At 35.7% G+C, this 22,281-nt stretch overlaps 1 protein-coding gene across 1 annotated transcript; it reads left to right on the forward strand.

The window, feature by feature from the left end:
• Nucleotides 1–1,059: 1,059 nt before the first annotated feature.
• Nucleotides 1,060–21,903, forward strand: LOC123531666 (MOB-like protein phocein). Its single transcript, XM_045312833.2, has 7 exons — nt 1,060–1,212; nt 6,610–6,773; nt 7,565–7,607; nt 9,514–9,600; nt 10,005–10,084; nt 11,493–11,604; nt 17,401–21,903. The coding sequence occupies exons 1-7, from the start codon at nt 1,144–1,146 to the stop codon at nt 17,524–17,526; spliced, it is 681 nt and encodes a 226-aa protein (XP_045168768.1). The 5' UTR covers nt 1,060–1,143; the 3' UTR covers nt 17,527–21,903.
• Nucleotides 21,904–22,281: the final 378 nt, after the last annotated feature.

A 22,281-nucleotide genomic window follows, 5' to 3' on the forward strand; every position in this document is an offset into this window, starting at 1 on the left:
AACTTAGCATATGAGATAGAAAAGGTACAAAGAGCTGCAGCCAGATATGTTATGAATGATTACTCATACCAAAGCAGCGTAAGATCAATGCTTGAAATTCTTAAATGGCAGACATTAGAACAGAGAAGAATACATGCATCTTTAATTATGTTGTATAAAATATCACACAACTCGTCTCTGTAGATCATAACCACCTGACAGCCTCTAGAAATTTAAACTTTATCATTCCATCTTCAAGAACACAATATCATATGAACTCCTTTTTCCCCCGCACGATCACATTCTGGAACGCCTTGTCTTATAACATCAAGGACAGTGTGAACTTTCAGTGCTTCATATCTGACCTAGACTCGCATATGTACTAATGTCATCATCCTGTTTTTATTTTTAACAAAGCTGTACATATTACTGCTCTTACTCTCTTAACACATGCATATCATGTATCATGTAACACAGCAACATGTTTTTAACAACTGCCCCGACCTCCCAGTTATGATCAGAAATTGATTGTTGGGAGTATCCCCGTAGATGTAGATGTAGATTATAAGCGCCTGTGCTCCAACTTAAAATTAGTTACTAATGTTGGAACAAGAGTCCCGTGTATGGATAGTTTACACCTTGTACACTTAAGAACCAGGGAAGCTTATGGCAATGGGGCGTCGTCTGTATCTTACACTATCTTCCCACTTACATTGCGAGTCGACCATTTGGGTAAACTTTGGCGACTATAATATTAAGCTTACATACAAACAATGACAGGCGCTATATCATTCGATATTCATTTCCTGTTGTTATTCACCAAGAGCATTTTCCATGAAAATAGGTCTACCAGAACGTCAGATATAGTTTATTGTGCTATTTAATCAGTCTTTTCCGGTGTACTATTTCACCCTGTGGTATTCAAACGATTGATACATTCCAGTAATTAAAAAAATAATTTTCTATTTTTTGTTGACGTCAGATTCTCTTTCCTGAATATTCAAAAATACAATATGTGACCTGTTAACAATGGTCTCATTATTTCCATTGGAATATAATGCTCAGATATAATCTCATTCTTTTCAATGCTGCAGCCTAATTTCGTCGTCATAGTTATTCCATTTTCAGAACTTTCAAATCGTTTGCAACAATAAAATAGGAAAAATGAAAATGGCCAAAATTGACGCTGAAGAATCAATTATTCGTAGAAATCGACCTGGAACCAAGTCACAGGTAATCATATTAAGTTTTAAACATTGAAGCTACGCATCAAGACACGAGTCATTGTTAAATTTTCATTATTCGTGTTTATCATATAATTTCGCGATGCATAATTATTTGGATTCTGTCCAGTTTTAGTTTGGTATGATTAACTGTATGTGAACTGGTTATTCCAGATATTATATGTACTTTAAACTGATAAACCCGACACAGATTTGTTTTTAAAGTTGAAAAGGTAGAATGAGAGATACTAAATTTGCTGAACGTCTAACCTACGTTCTGTCAGGAACAACTGATACAGGGACCGGAATGCGGCATTTATCTTATCTTATGCTGTCGTCCAGTCGAAGTGTATGCCGTAGGTTATTCTGCTATTACTCACACACTTACGCCTTACAGTTTAACTCGTCCTTTCAGTGAAAATCTGGGAAAGCATTTGTTGAATTTTTTGTTGAAAACAAAAGTTCTGCCATGAAATTATTGCCTGTATCTGTTTTTAAAGGAAGTGGCTATTCCTACGGTCCCGTAAGAATAGCCTCACAGGCTATTCCTACGGCTCTCCCGTAAGAATAGTGAAATAGCCCGCAGGTGGCTATTCCTACGGCTCTAAAGACAGTTTGTATGTCCACCTTGTATTGCATTGTACTGAATTAATTCAACTGGTATATTTTCGAACAAATTGTTTACTTTTCAGTTTCACACCCAGGGCGCCCCCTCCCAATAACTTGACCAATTAAGCTAATTGGCGTACATTTTGAAAGTCAGCAGACCTATAACAAACCCAGTTCCATAAAATGTTAAACAACGTTTTTTTTTTCTGTTTTTTTTTCTTTTGTTTTTTTTTTTTAAAGAAAAAGGCTGTTAAAACCTCAAAAACAACTACAAAACTGCAGGACACAGCTAAAATTGACTCGTTGTCAAAAGATTGTTAAGAGAATTAGCTTAATTGGTCAAGTTATTGGGAGGGGGCGCCCTGGGTGTGAAACTGAAAGTGGCTATTCCTACGGTCCCGTAAGAATAGCCTCACAGCAATACAAGGTGGACATACAAACTGTCTTTAGAGCCGTAGGAATAGCCACCTGCGGGCTATTTCACTATTCTTACGGGAGAGCCGTAGGAATAGCCTGTGAGGGAAATATCTACATTAATGTTAACATTTTGCCCTGTGAAAATAGCTAAATCTAGGCTTGTCTTACCCAGAGAGAAATTAAGATGTCGTTTTTTACATGATATTTGCCTTGCTGATTCAGAGTATTTAGAACAATAAAATTAGGACATATTTTGATGAAAATAGCAAGTTGAAACTGTAAACTTTTGCCTTAAAATATTTGTTTATGATATTGCTTTGTTCTTCACCATTTAAATGCCTGTTAAACCTAGATGATTTTCTGCAGTTTTATCTAAAAGTCCGGAATACTAAATGTAACTTCGTTGTCGGTCTTTTTTAAAAAATTTCTTTGTTATTTTAATTTAAATACATTGTATTTTTCACACATCAGTTTAACGATTAAAGTAATTAAACTTATTTTTGGAGTTCATACAACAATTTTTTTTGAAACATTTTTCTGCGTTCAAGAAGAATGTTTGTTTCTGTATGTAGAAATCTGACATTATATAAAACAATAACTATAATAATGGCTCTACAAGATTAAGAAAAATGTCAGCTTTCTGTTTTTTCCATTTTATTTATTCAAATCCAACAAAAATCGGTCCTTTGATAAAGGTTTGAAGTTACGTGGTAGAATATTTCTTCAGGGAAGTGAGCTCGAGTTAATTCATAATAATTAAGCATATCACCACATGCAATCGCATGCTGTTTTTCCTTCAGAATCCCTTTTAGATCAATCTCTGATCATCAAATTATCATCACTTAACATGTGACTGGTAAACCCTTTGAACAAAAAGTGTTATAGCTCCATGATTAACATGAGGTAATATGCTTATTACACGCTAATCGATAGTGGCGAAAACAAAATATCGATTGCTAACGACTGGTCGATATTTACAGGTATGGACGACAGCATAATACAGATAAATGTATGGATTTATACGGAGTGACTATTCCCCGTTGTAGACCTTCCTGGTTCTGTCTGTCTGTAGCATGGCCTCAATCGGTTTTCAAGGTGTCCAATAATCAATTTATTAATGTAATGTGTATTTTTCTATTAAAATATATATTTTAGATAATAAGTTGCTAACTAAATCTGCTCTGAACCCAATTGCTCATTAAGCTACCGTTGTTGTTTAAAAGCATATCCTAACCCAATGTTGTTGTTATTGTTGTTGTGTTGAGACAAATTTTGACAAGTAGAAGTTTTCAAAGACAATTTCAAGATAAAGTTTTGCATTAGAAGATCTAGTACACAGAAACAAAGAGCAATAAAAAATAAATAAATCAGCAACTTGAAAGGCATACAGAGAAAATCTCACCAACATCACATAGGAACTGAATGAGATTTCATTTTACAGCAGAAGGATAAAAATTTGTGTTGTGAAAAACTTTATATCAGATCATTTGATTATATGATTATGGTATTTTTAGCTCACTAGAGCACGAAGTGCTCAAGGTGAGCTATTGTGACCAGTCATTGTCTGGCGTCGTCCGTCAACATTTGCCTTGTGAACACTCTAGAGGCCACAGTTGTGACCCAATCTTTATGAAACTTGGTCAGAATGTTTATCTTTGTGATTTCTAGGTCAAGTTTGAAACTGGGCCATGTGGGGTCAAAAACTAGGTCACCTGGTAAAACCATAGGAAAATTTTGTGAACACTAGAGGCCACAGTTATGACTCAGTCTTTATGAAACTTGGTCAGAATGTTTGTCTCGATGATCTCTAGATCAAGTACGAAACTGGGTCATGTGGGGTCAAAAACTAGGTCACTAGGCCAGATCACAGGAAAAGCTTGTGAACACACTATAGGCCATAGTTGTGACCCAATCTTTATAAAACTTTGTGAGAATGTTTGTTTTGATGATGTCTAGGTCGTGTTTGAAACTGGGACATGTAGGATCAAGAACTAAGTCAGTAGGCTAGATCTAAGGAAAAGCTTGTGAACACTTCAGAATGTTTATCTTGGTGATTTCTAGGTAAAGTTCAAAACTGGGTCATGTGGGGTCAAAAACTAGGTCACCTGGTCAGATTATAGGAAAATTTTGTGAACACTCTAGAGGCCACAATTATGACTCAGTCTTTATGAAACATGGTCAGAATGTTTGCCTTGATGATCTCTAGGCAGATCTGAAACTGGGTCATATGGGGTCAAAAATTAGGTCACATGGTCAAATCAAAGGAAAAGCTTGTGAACACTCTAGAGGCATTAGTTGTGACTCAGTCTTTATGAAACTGAATCAGAATGTTTGTCATGATGATTTCTAGTTCCAAGTTTGAAACTGGGTTATGTAGGGTCAAAAACTAGGTCACTTGGCCAGATCAAGGAAAACCTTGTTAACACTCTAGAGACCACAATTTAAGTTTGAAACTCATGCGAATTAGTCAGAATGTTTGTCTTGATGATCTATAGTTCAAGTTTGAATCTGGGTCATGTGGGATTAAAGATTAGGTCACCTGGTCAAATCAAAGGAAAAGCTTGTGAACACTCTAGAGGCCACGATTGTGAGTTTTGTGACCCAGTCTTTATGAAACTTGGTCAGAATGTTTGCCTTGATGATCTCTAAGTCAGCAGGGCACTAGACAACTTTTGGGGACAGGTACCCATACCCTCAGGAAGGGGAATTTTTCGACATTTTAAGACTGAAAGGGGAAGTTTAAGCCATGAATATGTAACTATTTTTCACACTTATTAATACTGTTTTCAATCATTTCTAACTGATGTGACTATATTGCAACAGTAATCTTCCTTAGAGGCACTATATAATATTAAAAGAAAGAGTTAATATCTATTTGTGTCAAACAACCTATCATCAGGGGAATTTTCTTCTGAGAAAGGGGAAAAAAACATATTATTTTAGGAGGGGAATGGTACCCATATTCGGCCCCAAAAATGGCCAAACGAGTGCCCTGGACAGTCAGATTTGAAACTGGGTCATGTGGAGTCAGAAACTAAGTCAATAGGCCAAATCAGCTCTGGTTAGCGATATAGGGCCATCATGGCCCTCTTGGTTAAATGTTATTAGTGTTTTCTACATGGGAAAGGAATGAATATATGATTGGAAGTCTGAGAAATCAACAGTTGTCATTTGAAAATTGGACCCGATTCGGTTTATTACGTGTCATTCTCATCCATCAGATGTTCGTCAAAATTCCGAGACGAACCTCTGATTTATTTCTGTCGTTTATTTGGTGAGCATGCGCACTCGTAATTACTACCGGGAGAAGTTTCAGCCAATCAATGTTCGCTACTATTTGGCACGCCGAATTGAAATTTCAAACAATATGTAAGCAAGATAGTTGCTAACGATAGATAAAGGCGATCTTCCATGATTGCGATTAATAAAGATTTATTTCTGTTATTCGATGTTAAGAAATTTACCTGAAGAAATAATAATATTCCTCGTAAGTCGGCATCGATATGGAAGGACGCGGTCACGCTTTTCACGGACGATTTTGATTGGTTCGCTACATTTTGTCGCGAAACGACGCTGATTGGCTGAAACGTTTTACCTGTAATGTAACCAAACCACAAATATCGGCGAAATGTACCAGAGGTTCATCCGGGGAACCACGGTAGACCTCTGGTATGCGAGAATGATTACGTGTTAGCAGTATCACGTGTAGTACTTTAATAAGCATCTGTTGGTTTGATCACGAGTGATCAAGTCAGCAAATGCTTAGATAAGATAAGGCGGTGACACAAGCTTATGCCAGATTATCTCCTGTTGCCATTCAGTGTTTTTTATACTTCTTTGACTGAAAGTAATGGTAAAGTGATTGAAATCGCCTTTTAGCATGCTTATGGCATGTCCTAACTATGATCACAAAATATGAATTTGAAATGTCATTTAGTTAATTGTTGATTTTCCATCCAAATGTATATATCTCGACGAGGTTTCTTTAGGGCTTGGGGGCAGGGATTTCCCCCTACTTCACAAGTTCAGTGGTCTGAAACCACACCTTCTTTTCCTGTAGCAAATAAAGTCCACAGACCACGGTGACCACCTTCTACTTTGCAACTTCTACCTTGTACTTAAATAATTAATGAACCCCAGCTGAAATTGCCCTTTTAATATTTTGCCATTGTAGAATTAGTTTGATTATGTAATCGATGATTGCTCAAAAATACTTTTTCAGTTATTTCTATCGGATTCTATAGATTATGATTTTAATCTGATTATGAAACTCTTGTATTTGTGTAAATACACAAGTCATTTTGTAAAATATGCAGTTCAAAGCAATTTACATTTTAGTAGCATGCTTTACATCAGACAATTGCATTTTCCAACAATTTAGAACTGGTGTAACTGGCCTGATGAGTTGTTCGAGGAGATGGACAGCACTCTAGCCGTGCAGCAGTTTATACAGCAGTCTATTGCACGAGATGCCTCGTGCGTGGATGAAATACTTACACCACCAGATGGTCAGGATGAAGGTGTCTGGAAATACGAACATCTCAGGTATGTTAATTATAAGAAAGAAAATAACATTTTCCATAGCTACACAGCTGATGCCATCTATGTAAATAATTTGAACAATTTTTTCCTACGAAGTTATGAATCTGCATCCAACTGAACTTTATCAGTGCAGACTAGTATAATATCATAAAATAGAAAGAAAACACTAAATGACAGAACTGAAGCATCCCTCACAGATTTGTTAAAGTGGTACCATTAGCTGCAATTGACTTCATTCTGATTTGGGATCAATGGGTTTTTAGGTCTAGTGGAGATGGTGGCAGGTGATGTCCGTAGGACTGGAAAATCATGTCATAATGATTAGAACAGGGAGAAAATCGCAACAAAATGAAAGTTGTATTTTTAAAAATATGTTACATTTCAGAAGAAAATTTAATTATTATCTTGTGTTTTAAATGTTAAGGAACTAGGAGTTAGGTGGAAATATGTAAAAAAACAACAACAAATTTGTTGTGTTTTTTCTGAGGGACAAACATTTTTGGAAAGTTGATTGTAACTAAAGTCTTCCCAAAATAATGGCTGGAAAAAAACAATCTGCAAATGATATAATATTTTGTTTTCTAAACTTGTGTATATTAATATTATTATTACGATAGAAGAGGACCTGCTGAAAAAAACTAGCTTCTGTCAGTATCAGATGGAACTGGTCTCATGTAAGTGATCAGTCCTTCCTCTTGACAAGGTTTATTGTCACAGTATGGATTTCAACCATATTCTGCCATAGGCCTCTTTCTATAGTGTATTTGTCATCTTTAATATTGTTTACATTCCAGGCAGTTTTGTATGGAGTTAAATGGATTGGCAGTCAAACTACAGGTAACAGTTTGCCAAATAATTGAATAATTAAAACCTTTATTTTGGCCAGATTTTGTGTCATAATGTTCACATGTAACATTTGATGGATATACCCTTGGTTAAGCTCCTTTTGACAACCGTCAATCTACATGTAATTGAGCACATTGAGTCAGGTTTGAGTAAAACCTATGATGAGTTTTATAAAACTTGGTGAGAAGTAAAAGCTAGCTTTGGGCCTGTTTCTGATACAAGTTTGATGAAACTTGGCGAGAAGTACAAGCTATGTTAGCCCTTACTGTGCTAAATTTCTGTAATGAACTTATCCATCTTTCAATTTGGACAGTACCATAACCTGTTAAAAGGGGGGCTTACCAAAAAGATACTGACTGAATGGCGAACAGTGCAGATCTTGATCAGACTGTATGGGTGTGCAGGCTGATCAAGATCTACACTGGTTGCAAAGGCAGAATCAATCGTGTCCAGCATGATAAGGGTTAGCGCTTGTTTCAGATACAAATATAATGAACCCTTTTGAGAAGTACCAGCTAACTAAGAGCCTGTTTCTGATACAAGTTTGATGAAATCTGTTGAAAAGTACAAGCTAGCTTAGAGCCTAATTTTATGCCCCCCTTCGAAGAAGGTGGGGTATATTGTTTTGCAGATGTCAGTCGGTCGGTATGTCGGTCTGTAGACCAATTGGTTTCAGGATGATAACTCAAGAACGCTTGGGCCTAGGATCATGAAAGTTGATAGGGCTGTTGATCATGACCTGCAGATGACCCTTAGTGATTTTGAGGTCAGTTGGTCAAAGGTCAAGGTCACAGTGGCCTTGAACAATTGAACGGTTTCCAGATGATAACTCAAGAATGCCTGGGCCTAGGATCATGAAAGTTGATAGGGAGGTTGGCCATGACCAGCAGATGACCCCTTATGATTTTGAAGTCAGTAGGTCAAAGGTCAAGGTCACAGTGTTAAACGGTTTCCAGATAATAACTGAAGAACGCTTGGACCTAGGATCATGAAAGTTGATAGGGAGGATGTTCATGGCCAGCTGATGACCCCTATTGATTTTGAGGTCAGCCTGCCAAAGGTCAAGGACACAGTGACCCGGAACAGTTATACAGTTTCTGGACTATAACTTGAGAATGCTTAGGCATAGGATCATGAAACTTAATAGGGAGGATGGTCATGACCAGCAGATGACCCTTATAGATTTTGAGGTCAGTAGGTCAAAGGTCAAGATCACATTGACCCAGAACAGCAGAACTTTTTTTGCCAGATAACTGGAAAATGCTTTGGTGTAAGATCACATTTGATACAGAGTTTACTTATGATTGGTCAATGACCTATTATAATTGATTTGTGGTCAGTATGTCAAACATCCAGTGCAAAATGACCAAATAATTTCTGTCCCTTGGCAATTACTGAATGCATCAAGGGAGGCATTTCGTGTTCGACGAGCTCTTGTTAATACAAGCTTGATGAAATATGATAAGATGTACAAGCTAGCTACTACACTAAGCCAGGAAGTTTATATTCAGAAGAATGGATGCTGGAATGTGTTTACATTGATCAATTATTTGTACACCTTGCTCTGTGGTGTGGTGCTTAATGCGTCTGCCTACAGAATGGGAGGTCAAACTCAAAGGTTAAAATCTTGCTTGGTGCCATTGAGATATGGCCCATTGGTGATCCGCAAACCAGATAAAGAATGGTTGCTGATATGCCTTGTTGCCTGATGCCTGGCATTTAAGAAGACAATTTGTGAGGTATACGTGTACAAGGCAAACATGTCTCATGAGTCAAAATGGTCGACCATATTGAAAGGGGTGACACAAAAAATAATCAAACACTTGACAATTGAACAAGGAGTGTGACATTGCCAGATAGCACAACTGTGAACATGCTATATATTTGTTGTTTGCAGAGTGAATGTAATCCAGAAACCTGTACACAGATGACAGCTACAGAACAGTGGATATTTCTGTGTGCTGCACATAAAACACCAAAGGAGGTAACTTTTTAAAATGATCCATAAAATGTACAATTAAACATAGGGAGACAGTAAAAACAGCACATCTAAAAATGAACATTAAAAAAAAATAATTTGATACTAGTTTTAACTAAGTTATTTCTTTCTACCAGACACATGTTTCAAAACAGCAAACTATATATTAAATGGTTTCTTCCTGGTAACCTTTAACAGTTATATACCTCGTTATGCTGTATGACTAATTACTGAAGTAATTCTGTCTGTAGACCTCACCTAGGACCCTTAATAAAGACTTTTAAGTCCTTGAAATTGCTTGTTCAGTTAATTAAATCTGTTGAAGAAGAAATAAGCATTTTCAAAGATAAACTGTAAATAGAGTTTTGTCCCTTTGAATCCTTGTATAATATGATGAAATTATGTTTCAGTGTCCAGCAATAGATTATACAAGACACACTCTAGATGGTGCAGCTTGTTTGTTGAACAGCAATAAATATTTCCCAAGCAGGTAACCACTGAAAGTATGGAAGGTTCACATTTGTTTTGGAAAAGTCAAGACAGTTAAAAGCATTTCAGTCAGGATATTTTCATAGGAAAATTTGGAAAATTGTCAAGGGACATTTGGAAAATGCAAGTGAATTTTGGGGGATTTTATTATGCCGCGCTTTGAAAAGAGTGGGTATCTTGTTTTGCTTTTTTCACACAGTCGGTTTGATTTTAACAGAAAAAAAGAGTATTCACATTCAGCTGTCGGTTGTGTGCAAGAACCAAAACATTTTTATTTACATTTTGAAATCTCAGCTTTCTGTGATTTACTAATAAGATTGTTGGCCAACTGTTACAGGGATTTTGTTAAAACTTCACACAATGACAAGTTTTTAAGAGGATGTGCATTGCACCTTTGCTTATTATTTCAATTATCTCCCTTTATTAAAGTCGTAAATCTCAATGTTGAAGGGATTTTATTCAAACTTGATACAGAGATATAGGGAAAGCACATGTACAAGAATCATAACTCTACATTGCTTTTTGAATAACCTCCCTTTGTTGTCCCCTACTGATGGAACGCCAGAGGGAGCTATAGGAATGCCCTCCATATGTCCGTTCATCTCTCCGTCTGCAAATCTGGCTCCTGCAATTACTAAAAAGTATTAAAGCTAGGTTCATAAAACTTGGTATGTGAATATAGGGCAATATGTAGATTATGCACATACATGACTTATGCTTGTAGGTCATAGGTAAAGGTCACTATTGAAGATTCAGTAAAAATTGTTTCCACTCCATACTTTATGCATTGCGGGAAAGTGCATGTACAAAAACCATACTTCTGTCATGCTCACTTTTATCTCCATTTATTTAATGCAAAAAAAAAAAATTGTTTGGATAATAATGCCAAAACTATTGAAGGGATTTTGAAAAGTATTTCACAGTGACAGAGGAGATTCAGAGGAAGTACAGTGTACAAGAGCTGTAACTCTAGTTTCTTACTTTTTCGAATTATTTCCAATAAGTAAATTTGAAAGGAATTTGTTTAAACATTACAAGTGTGTTAAAAAGACTGAAGGAACTACATTATATATAAATATTGCATACATACTCAATAAAGTAGTGCTTGATAAACTGTCTTCCCCTCCCTTACTTATATGCATACATATATATAAAACAGAAAAAATGCATACAATGCATTATTTCATGGTATTTCCTCTTCATGGCCACCTTTGACACGAAACATTTGCTCCGGTAGGGGTTGGCCATGTTCAGTATGGTTCATGTTAAACATAGAAAAACCTTATGACAGTTCCCTTTCATAAAGAATTACAAAATGCTTTGTGAATAGCACAATCAGAATTGAAAAACTTTCTCATGTTTATCGAAAGAACCTTGGAATATGTCTAAAATTACCTTCAATGTTTCAGGGTGAGTATAAAGGAATCATCAGTAGCAAAGCTGGGTTCTGTATGCAGGAGGGTCTACAGAATATTTTCACATGCTTACTTTCATCATAGGGCTCTATTTGATGAATATGAGGTAATTAATTTTGTTTCTGTTTATTTCTTTATGATGAATACTATTGTCAAATCATAAATATTTGTGGCGGATTAATTTATGTGGTTGAGTCAATCCATGAAATTTTATTCCACCGAACAAGTAAAAATTTCATCCAGTTAATGTTCAAAAGTTGAAATCCACGAATTCATATCCCCTTGAAATTGCCGTTTTGACCAAAACCACGAACTTTTATGCCCACGAAATTAAATGATTTTACAGTATTCCTGGTTGGTAAACAGTGACAAACAAACAAACATTTATTGGTTAAAGCATTTAATCAGAATAGAAAAAAAATATATTTTAACAAGTTCAAGAAAAGAAAATGGAAAAAAAATGTACCGTTTTTTTTTAGCTCGACTATACGAAGTATATAGAGAGCTATCCTACTCGACCCGGTGTAAGTGTCCTTCTGCATATATTCCTTTGTTAAAATTTGATGCACTTTCTCTTTTTTCTCTTTACTTTGTAATTTTGTGATGGATTTGCTTCAATTTTTAAATGGTTATTCTTCATCATCACCCACATTATCAGACACCAGGGCCATAACTCAGTTTTGGTGCTCTTTCACTCTATCTCAGTTATTCCTAAATGGATTTGATTCAAACATAAAATAGTTGTTCCACATCATCACCCGCATCATATGACATAAGGTCTATAAATCTGGCTCCAATTTTTCATGAATTGTGCCTCTTTTGACTTGGAATTTTAGGTTAAATGTTGATGCATTTTCAGTATATCTCTATTATTACAGAAGCGATTTGATTCAGAGTTAAAACAGTTGTTTGACATAACTACACACATCATATAACACAAAGGTCATAACTTTGGCACTAATATTTCATGAATCATATCCCCTTTTTACATAAAATTTCACCTTAAAGTTTTGATGCACTTTCACTCGATATCTGTTATTACCAAAAAGATTCTACCACATCATCACCCACATCATATGACACAAGGGCCGTTACTCTGGCACAAATAGTTAGTTGGTGCACTTTCACTATATGCTATTATGTCTCCCACCACACAGTGGTGTGGGAGACATATTGATTTACTCCTGCCTGTGTGTCTGTCTGTCTGTGTGTCTGTCACAAATCTTGTCCACACTCTAAGTATAACATTTCTCATCCGAGCTTCACCAGACTTGAACAAAATGTGTTTGACCACAGGTACTCAGCCAAGTTCGATAACTAGCCAAATCGGCCCAGGCACTTCGGAATTATGGCCCTTGAATTACCGAAAATCAGCCTTTTTACTCTATTCCGCACTCTAAGTTGGACATTTCTCAGCAGATCTTCACCAAACTTGAACAAAATGTGTTTGACCATAAGTCCTCGGCCAACTTCGATAACTAGCCAAATCGCCCGAGACACTTCAGAATTATGGCCCTTGAATTACCCAAAATCAGCTTTTTTACTCTTCAAAGGTATATTTGTAGTGAGTAAACAGTATATAAAGACTGACTTACTATTTAGATGATTAGGCAGTTGTGGGAGACATGTGCTTTTCTCAAAAGCAGCTCTAGTTACTTAATGAATTTGATTAAAACTTAAAACAGTTTTTCCACATCATCGTCCTCATCATATGGCACAGGGTCCATTACTCTGGCACAATTGTTTTTAGTGATCTATGTCCCCTTTTACTTAGAATTATGTCTCCCACCACTCAGTGGTGTGGGAAACATATTGATTTACTCCAGTCTGTCTGTGTGTGTGTGTCTGTCACAAAGCTTGTCTGCACTCTAAGTCGAACATTTCTCATCCGATCTTCACCAAACTTAAACAAAATGTGTTTGACCATAAGACCTCAACCAAGTTCGATAACTAGCTAAATCGGCCAAGACACTTCGGAATTATGGCCCTTGACAATAATTTATGAATCACATAGATGCATAAATATGCTGAAGACTTCATTCTCAAACATGCACCAAAAACCATTCATCTTGTCCGCACTCTAAGTCGAACATTTCTCATCCGATTTTCACCAAACTTAAACAAAATGTGTTTGACTATAAAACCTCAACCAAGTTCGATAACTAGCTAAATCGGCCAAGCCACTTCGGAATTATGGCCCTTGACAATAATTTATGAATCACCTAGATGCATAAATATGCTGAAGACTTCATTCTCAAACATGCACCAAAAACCATTCATCTTGTCCGCACTCTAAGTCGAACATTTCTCATCCGATTTTCACCAAACTTAAACAAAATGTGTTTGACCATAAGACCTCAACCAAGTTCGATAACTAGCTAAATCGGCCAAGACTCTTCGGAATTATGGCCCTTGACAATAATTTATGAATCACCTAGATGCATAAATATGCTGTAGACTTCATTCTCAAACATGCACCAAAAACCATTCATCTTGTCCGCACTCTAAGTCGAACATTTCTCATTCGATTTTCACCAAACTTGAACAAAATGTGTTTGACCATAAGACCTCAGCCAAGTTTGATAACTAGCTAAATCGGCCAAAACACTTCGGAATTATGGCCCTTGACAATAATTTATGAATCACCTAGATGCATAAAAATGCTGAAGTCTTCATTCTCAAACATGCACCAAAAACCATTCATCTTGTCTGCACTCTAAGTCAAACATTTCGTATCTGATCTTCACCAAACTCGAACAAAATGTGTTTGCAAATAAGACCTTGGCCAAGTTCGATAACTAGCCAAATCGGTTTAGACACTTCGGAATTATGGCCCTTGACAATAACTAATGAATCACCTAGACTCATAAAAATGCTGAAGTCTTCATTCTTAAACATGCACCAAAAACCATTCATCTTGTCCGCACTCCAAGTCAAACATTTTTTATCCGATCTTCACCAAACTTAAACAAAATGTGTATGACCATAATTCCTCTCCCAGGTTCGATAACTAGCAAAATTGGTATAGGCACTTCAGAATTATGGCCCTTGAATTACTGAAAATCAGGCATTTTACTCTTCAAAGGTATATTTGTTGTGACTAAACAGTATAAAAACACTGACTTAGTGTTTAGATGATTAGGCAGTTGTGGGAGACATGCGCTTTTCTCAAAAGTAGCTGTAGTTTCAGTTTAATTTGATTCTTTTTTCACTTTTTCACTATCTCTTTTGTTACGAAACGGATTTTATTCAAAGTTTAAACAGTTGTTCCACATGGTCACTTACATCATATGACACAATGTTCATGATGCTGGCACCAAAATGCTATGAGTTATGCCCACTTTTCACAAGAATTTCAGATTCAAGTTGTGATGTACTTATGCTCTGTCTCACTTTTTTGATTCAGACTACAGATAGTTACATTATTAGCAACAAGGTATGAAACACAGTGCATAAGTTTTGCAGAAATTTTCCATGAATTATGTCCCTTTTACACTTAATTAATGTTTTGAAACACTTCTCTTAAGCTATTGTCCAATATCCTCATTCACATTGGAGTAATTAAACCCTCCAGTGACAGCTCCAGCTTCCTCAGATGTGCCCAGTTTCACTATCCAGCGTCGAAATAGTAGAGTGTGCTGTCTCCTGTGAAAGCTCTTATTCTTTGCTTGTTCAGTATTTCAGTTTTGTAAGAGTTATTAGTTTCCATTGAACTTCTTTATTTGATTACAGACCTGCATGACTATATCGTTATGGTGGCCAACTTGGAAGTGTCACAAGTCATCACAATTACATAACTCCTTATTTAAATCGCTGTTATCCAACACTTTACTAGGCTGATAAGGCAAAAATTGAAAAATAAAACTTTGACATGGATTTTATTCCTTAATAAAATGACTCCAGTAAACAGTCTGTCCGAAGTTGAAAAGGTATCTTTTTTCCCCGAAGCCCAAAATCAGTTGACAAAAAATAAATAAATTGTTTTTATCATATTTGAAATATTTCATCCAAAAACTTTTATGTAAACATTATTAGCTCACCTGTCACATAGTGACAAGGTGAGCTTTTGTGATCACCCTTCGTCCGTCGTCCGTCGTCCGTCGTCAGTCCGTGTCTCCGTCCGTCCGTCCGTGCGTCAACAATTCCTTGTCTGCACGATAGTGGTTTCATTTATGATTTTATTTTAACCAAACTTGCACACAACTTGTATCACCATAAGGTCACGGTTCCGTTCTTGAACTGGCCAGATTCCATGATGGGTTCCAGAGTTATGGCCCCTGAAAGGGCCAAAATTAGCTATTTTGACCTTGTCTGCACAATAGCAGCTTTATTTATGATTTGATTTTTACCAAACTGGCACACAACTTGTATCACCACGAGATCTTGGTTCCTTTCTTGAACTGGCCAGATTCCATTATGGGTTCCAGAGTTATGGCCCCTTAAAGGGCCAGAATTATCTATTTTGACCTTGTCTGCACAATAGCAGCTTCATTTATGATTTGAGTTTAACCAAACTTGCACACAACTTGTATCACCATAAAATCTTGGTTCCTTTCTTGAACTGGCGAGATTCCATTATGGGTTCCAGAGTGATGGCCCCTGAAAGGGCCAAAATTATCTATTTTGACCTTGTCTGCACAATAGCAGCTTCATTTATGATTTGAATTTAATCAAACTTGCACAAAACTTGTGTCACCATAAGATCTCGGTTCCTTTCTTGATCCGGCCAGATCCCACAATGGGTTCCACAGTTACGGCCCCTGAAAGGGCCAAAATTAGCTATTTTGACCTTGTCTGCACAATAGCAGCTTCATTTATGATTTGATTTTAACCAAACTTGCACACAACTTGTATCACCACGAGATCTTGCTTCCTTTCTTCAACTGGCCAAATTCCATCATGGGTTCCAGAGTTATGACCCCTTAAAGGTCCAAAATTGGCTATTTTGGCTTTTGCAGCCATATAGAGACTTCATTTATGGTTTTATTTGATACAAACTTCCAAAATATCTTCAACAACAATAAATCTTGGATTCCATGACAAATCAGATCCAATCGTAGGTTCCAGAGTTATTTTATATCTGATTACCTGCCCTGATTGTAATCAAAATGGATTTATATCAGTAAGTACTTATATGACTTATTTGAAATTTCATTATTGTTATTAGTTGGACAGAGACAATCAGGGTAGATAACTATGGACTGGTTTTATGTCAAATTACCTCCCTTTATTTCAAATTAAAATGGGTATATCTCCATAACTAATGAAGATACTGATCTGAAATTTCATTTATGTCAACAGATTTATTTGGCAGATCCTTCTTTTGTTCACTTACAATATTTATTTTTTGAATTACTTCCCTTTTACGTTACTATAAATAGCTTATTTTTAGTAACTTTTTTATTATTGGCCGTAGGGAAAAACCGAGACCACTTTTCTGTGGTTCAACATGGATGGTACCTCCAATTTTTAGGTGTATTTTGACATATCTATACCTTGTAAGAATTTTTTTTCTTTTTGGTTAAATTTCTTCCCTTTGTTGTCCTGTCCTTTGGACTTTGATATTTTACTGAGGACCTTCTTGTCCTCAAGTGCAATGATAACAGGTGAGCGATATAGGGCCATCATGGCCCTCTTGTCTTTTAAGACCTGACTGGAGAATGGATTGTTACAGATCTTTCACTTCTCTTAGTAATCAAAAACGCAAATTCCCCATGTAATATTTATGTGAAATTCCATCTCAGTAGCTCAACAAAACAAACCAAGAACAGTTTTACCATTAGTACCAGTGTGTGTTCACCACAATCAAATGACATCACCGGAAACAGGATGGACTCTGTTTATTACCATATATCTGCTTTATTTTGAAAAGGATTTTAAACGCATTTCTTTTTATTTTCAGAATGAGACGTCTTTGTGTAAACGTTTCACAGTATTTGTTACCAAGTATAATCTTATGTCTAAAGACAATCTTATAGTGCCAATACTCGAGGACCAACAATCCCTAGCCGCTGAAAGTGAAGCTTGAATTACCTCCCCTGAAGCAGTCTAGATCATTAACTTTTCTATGTTATGCAATACTGTAAAACTCTGATATAGTAAACTCAATATAACTGGTTGTATGTTTCAATGAACCCAGATATCTTATATTCTTATATACATGTATATAACAATTTTCATTATTCGTGGAGGAGTTAATGAAACACTAGGATGTAAAGAAGATTGGGCATTTTATATGTCTCCTGTTGTGTTATGAAGCACTATTACTTTTCTGTGGCCGCTGTAATAAAGTTTTATTTAAGAAAAACTCAAGCATTTATTTCTGAATAAAGCAATTTATCAGCTTGCGTATGATGCAAAAAATGAGTTTTAGATAATATAATTGCACTGTACCTTTGAGGTAATTTGACATCATAAAATTTTGTGAAATTTGTTCAGATCAAAGTACATATTTTCAATCCCTTGCAATACTTCAACTGTTTTGGCAAACAGTTCCAGTTTAGAATGAATGACTACATTACGATTCCTGGAACCCAACTTTATGACCATTTTCAGACGTTGTTACAGTGCTTAATGCTTAAAAACTTGTTCGTTTATCTGTCAGTGGAGTCTGCTGTGACAGGTCACAGTTTGGCTGGAATACTTTTCTGCAAAGTTTTAATTTACATATATACTATTTATTCATTATTATTATCATTCATGTACAAATAGATAATAATTATATAAAATACATTAGAATAAAGTATAATGTTTAGTTTATTTAAAAACACCTGAATCCGTTGGATGGATTTGGAGTGTTTATTCATTGTGTATGTAAAATACAAATGTAGTAGCATTATTTCTTGATCCATATAATTTGATCGACATAACGCATTATTAAAAATATATATGATTTGTAATATTAGAGTACAGTTTCATCCCGGTATAGATAAAAGCCATTTTCATATTAAAAGCCTTTGAAGAAGGGTTTTAGTTTTAATATATCACACAGCTTACTGCCAGATTCATTTCTGGTTTTTCCCATTTTAATAAATAGATTAATTTGTTATTATTTGCAAATAAAAATGGACTAGATTCAGCTAGTCCTATAGAGAATTTATAAACACATAGATGTGTAGTTAGTAACTGTAGTACGTAATAGTCACAGGATGAAAGTAGTTGTGTATATCATTTTCTTAAAGGAACTGTATCGCAAGTTTTATATTTGAAAAAATAAACCGTTACTACACAGTGCCTGTGTAAACCTAAAATAATTAAACATGTGTGTGAATATAAACAGTATTGTATATAAGTTTGAAATAATAGACAATTAATGTATAAATGGCTTATTACCACTAAAAAATGGAAGTTTTTAAGCAAAGGGCAGTTAGTACATTGCAAGTGCAAGTTTTCACACAGTTTTTTCATACATATTTAGCCAAACCAAAATATTTAATTAAGATAATCTACATTTAAAGTCAATAACTAGTGATATATTTTACTGAATTCTGCACAAATAATATAAAATTAAGATAACAAACTGAATAATATGGTTTCTGATTTAAAAAAAAAAGATGATGTTTTGAATAAATGTGATGATAAATTATATTTAGATACTCAAATGGGCAATGGACTTTTGGGTACAACTTTGGCCTGTCTTTACATGAGAACTTTCAATATTAAGGTAGTTCTGCACGTTTGGATCGAAAAATTTTCTACAATGTAGAATTTGATTAAACTCTGATTTTTCAAAACTTCAGAATATACCTAGAAAATTCAGCAACTAAAAAAGATAGGGACGTGTACTTGATTTTTAGCTCACCTGTCACAAAGTGACAAGGTGAGCTTTTGTGATCGCGCGGTGTCCGTCGTCCATCGTCCGTCTGTGCGTCCGTCCGTAAACTTTTGCTTGTGACCACTCTAGAGGCCATATTTTTCAATGGATCTTTATGAAAGTTGGTCAGAATGTTCATCTTGATGATATCTAGGTCAAGTTCGAAACTGGGTCACGTGCCGTCAAAAACTAGGTCAGTAGGTCTAAAAATAGAAAAACCTTGTGACCTCTCTAGAGGCCATATATTTCATAAAATCTTCATGAAAATTGGTCAGAATGTTCACCTTGATGATATCTAGGTCAAGTTCGAAACTGGGTCACGTGCCTTCAAAAACTAGGTCAGTAGGTCTAAAAAAAGAAAAACCTTGTGACCTCTCTAGAGGCCATATATTTCACAAAATCTTCGTGAAAATTGGTCAGAACATTCACCTTGATGATATCTAGGTCAAGTTCGAAACTGGGTCATGTGTGGTCAAAAACTAGGTCAGTAGGTCTAAAAATAGAAAAACCTTGTGACCTCTCTAGAGGCCATATATTTCACAAAATCTTCGTGAAAATTGGTCAGAACATTCACCTTGATGATATCTAGGTCAAGGTCGAAACTGGGTCACGTGCCGTCAAAAACTAGGTCAGTAGGTCAAATAATAGAAAAACCTTGTGACCTCTCTAAAGGCCATATTTTTTTCATGGGATCTGTATGAAAGTTGGTCTGAATGTTCATCTTGATGATATCTAGGTCAAGTTCGAAACTGGGTCACGTGCGGTCAAAAACTAGGTCAGTAGGTCTAAAAATAGAAAAACTTTGTGACCTCTCTAGAGGCCATATATTTCATGAGATCTTCATGAAAATTGGTCAGAATGTTCACCTTGATGATATCTAGGTCAGGTTCGAAACTGGGTCACGTGCGGTCAAAAACTAGGTCAGTAGGTCTAAAAATAGAAAAACTTTGTGACCTCTCTAGAGGCCATATATTTCATGAGATCTTCATGAAAATTGGTCAGAATGTTCACCTTGATAATATCTAGGTCAGGTTCGAAAGTGGGTCACGTGCCGTCAAAAACTAGGTCAGTAGGTCAAATAACTGAAGAACCTTGTGACCTCTCTAGAGGCCATATTTTTCATGGGATCTGTATGAAAATTGGTCTGAATGTTCATCTTGATTGTATCTAGGTCAGGTTCGAAACAGGGTCATGTGCAGTCAAAAACTAGGTCAGTAGGTCTAAAAATAGAAAAACCTTGTGACTTCTCTAGAGGCCATACTTGTGAATGGATCTCCATAAAAATTGGTCAGAATGTTCATCTTGATGATATCTAGGTCAAGTTTGAAACTGGGTCACGTGCCATAAAAAACTAGGTCAGTAGGTCAAATAATAAAAAAACCTTGTGACCTCTCTAGAGGCCATACTTTTCATGGGATCTGTATAAAAGTTGGTCTGAATATTCATCTTGATGATATCTAGTTCAAGTTTGAAACTGGGTCAACTGCGGTCAAAAACTAGGTCAGTAGGTCTAAAATTATTAAAATCTTTTGACCTCTCTAGAGGCCATATTTTTCAATGGATTTTCATGAAAATTGATCTGAATGTTCACCTTGATGATATCTAGGTCAGTTTCGAAACTGGGTCACGTGCGGTCAAAAACTAGGCCAGTAGGTATAAAAATAGAAAAACCTTGTGACCTCTCTAGAGGCCATATTTTTCATGAGATCTTCATGAAAATTAGTGAGAATGTTCACCTTGATGATATCTAGGTAAAGGTCAAAACAGGGTCACGTACCTTCGAAAACTAGGTCAATAGGTCAAATAATAGAAAAACCTTGTGATCTCTCTAGAGACCATATTTTTCAATGGATCTTCATGAAAATTGGTCAGAATGTTTATCTTGATAATATCTAGGTCAAGTTCAAAACTGGGTCACATGAGCTGAAAAACTAGGTCACTATGTCAAATAATAGAAAAAACTACGTCATACTCAAAACTGGGTCATGTGGGAAGAGGTGAGCGATTCAGAACCATCATGGTCCTCTTGTTTGCTAGACTGATTTGAAAAATTTGGACCTCATGCAGTATTTCATAATGGAAGTCTATGGGAAAATCATAACTTTCATAACATTTTCGCAGATAGAATTTTTTCTACAATGTAGATTTTGATGAAACTTTCCACGGTTGTTAATAAACATAGGCACTATAATTTGGTGAAACAAAATGTATAGGTCCGTGTGCTTATTTTTGAGATATTTAACCATAATAAACGTGAACCGGACAATTCACGCTAATTTTAACACATTATTTTGAATTTTTAACGTGCCGTATCTTTTAATACCATATTTTGACTTTAGAAATATAGCAACAGTGCCATTGTAATAAATTTACTCACAGGTTTCAATTGATCCATAAAATGATTTTCATTTCCGTACGCCGAATTCAGGCTTTATTCTACGTTTTCCGGATAAATAACGTTACGCCATCACTTCCGGTTTTTCAAACGTGCAGAACTACCTTAATAGATTTCTAAGTCTTTTAGATGTATTGTTGCATGTTTGTATATTTATGTTTATGTATTTGACATGAAATAAAATAATGAAATATAAAGTGGAGTTGAATTTATTCCTGAAAGAAGAAGGATGTTGTAGCGGTCTCAGTCAGTCTGTACTATTGTGCATTGGCAACATTTTTGTCAAGAGCATAACACCTAGACTAGAGGATATTTTTTAAAAACTTCATACAATGGCAAAGAAAATTGAATTGAGATGCACTGTACAAAAAGAATAACTCTGCCTTGGGTCTGCATCTATTTGATTTACTAAAAAAAAAGATTTGTTGAAAGCAAATCAAAAAATGTTAAAACCTAACTGTGTCAGAGGACATTGAGAGGTAGTGCAGTGTACAAAAATACATCTATGAACTTATGTCCTCTAATCATATGTCTATCCATCTGCTGTGTGTCAACACTTTCCTTCAAACAACATT

This window comes from Mercenaria mercenaria, chromosome 11, assembly GCF_021730395.1.
Source record: "Mercenaria mercenaria strain notata chromosome 11, MADL_Memer_1, whole genome shotgun sequence".
NCBI classification, from domain to species: Eukaryota; Metazoa; Mollusca; class Bivalvia; order Venerida; family Veneridae; genus Mercenaria; species Mercenaria mercenaria.

Bases quoted from the DNA above. Each gene is read 5' to 3' on its own strand.
- LOC123531666 (XM_045312833.2), top strand. From the start codon at position 1,144: ATGAAAATGGCCAAAATTGACGCTGAAGAATCAATTATTCGTAGAAAT. The intron at 1,213-6,609 runs GTAATCATATTA...CCAACAATTTAG, and splicing joins GACCTGGAACCAAGTCACAG to AACTGGTGTAACTGGCCTGA. The intron at 9,601-10,004 runs GTAACTTTTTAA...ATTATGTTTCAG, and splicing joins CACATAAAACACCAAAGGAG to TGTCCAGCAATAGATTATAC.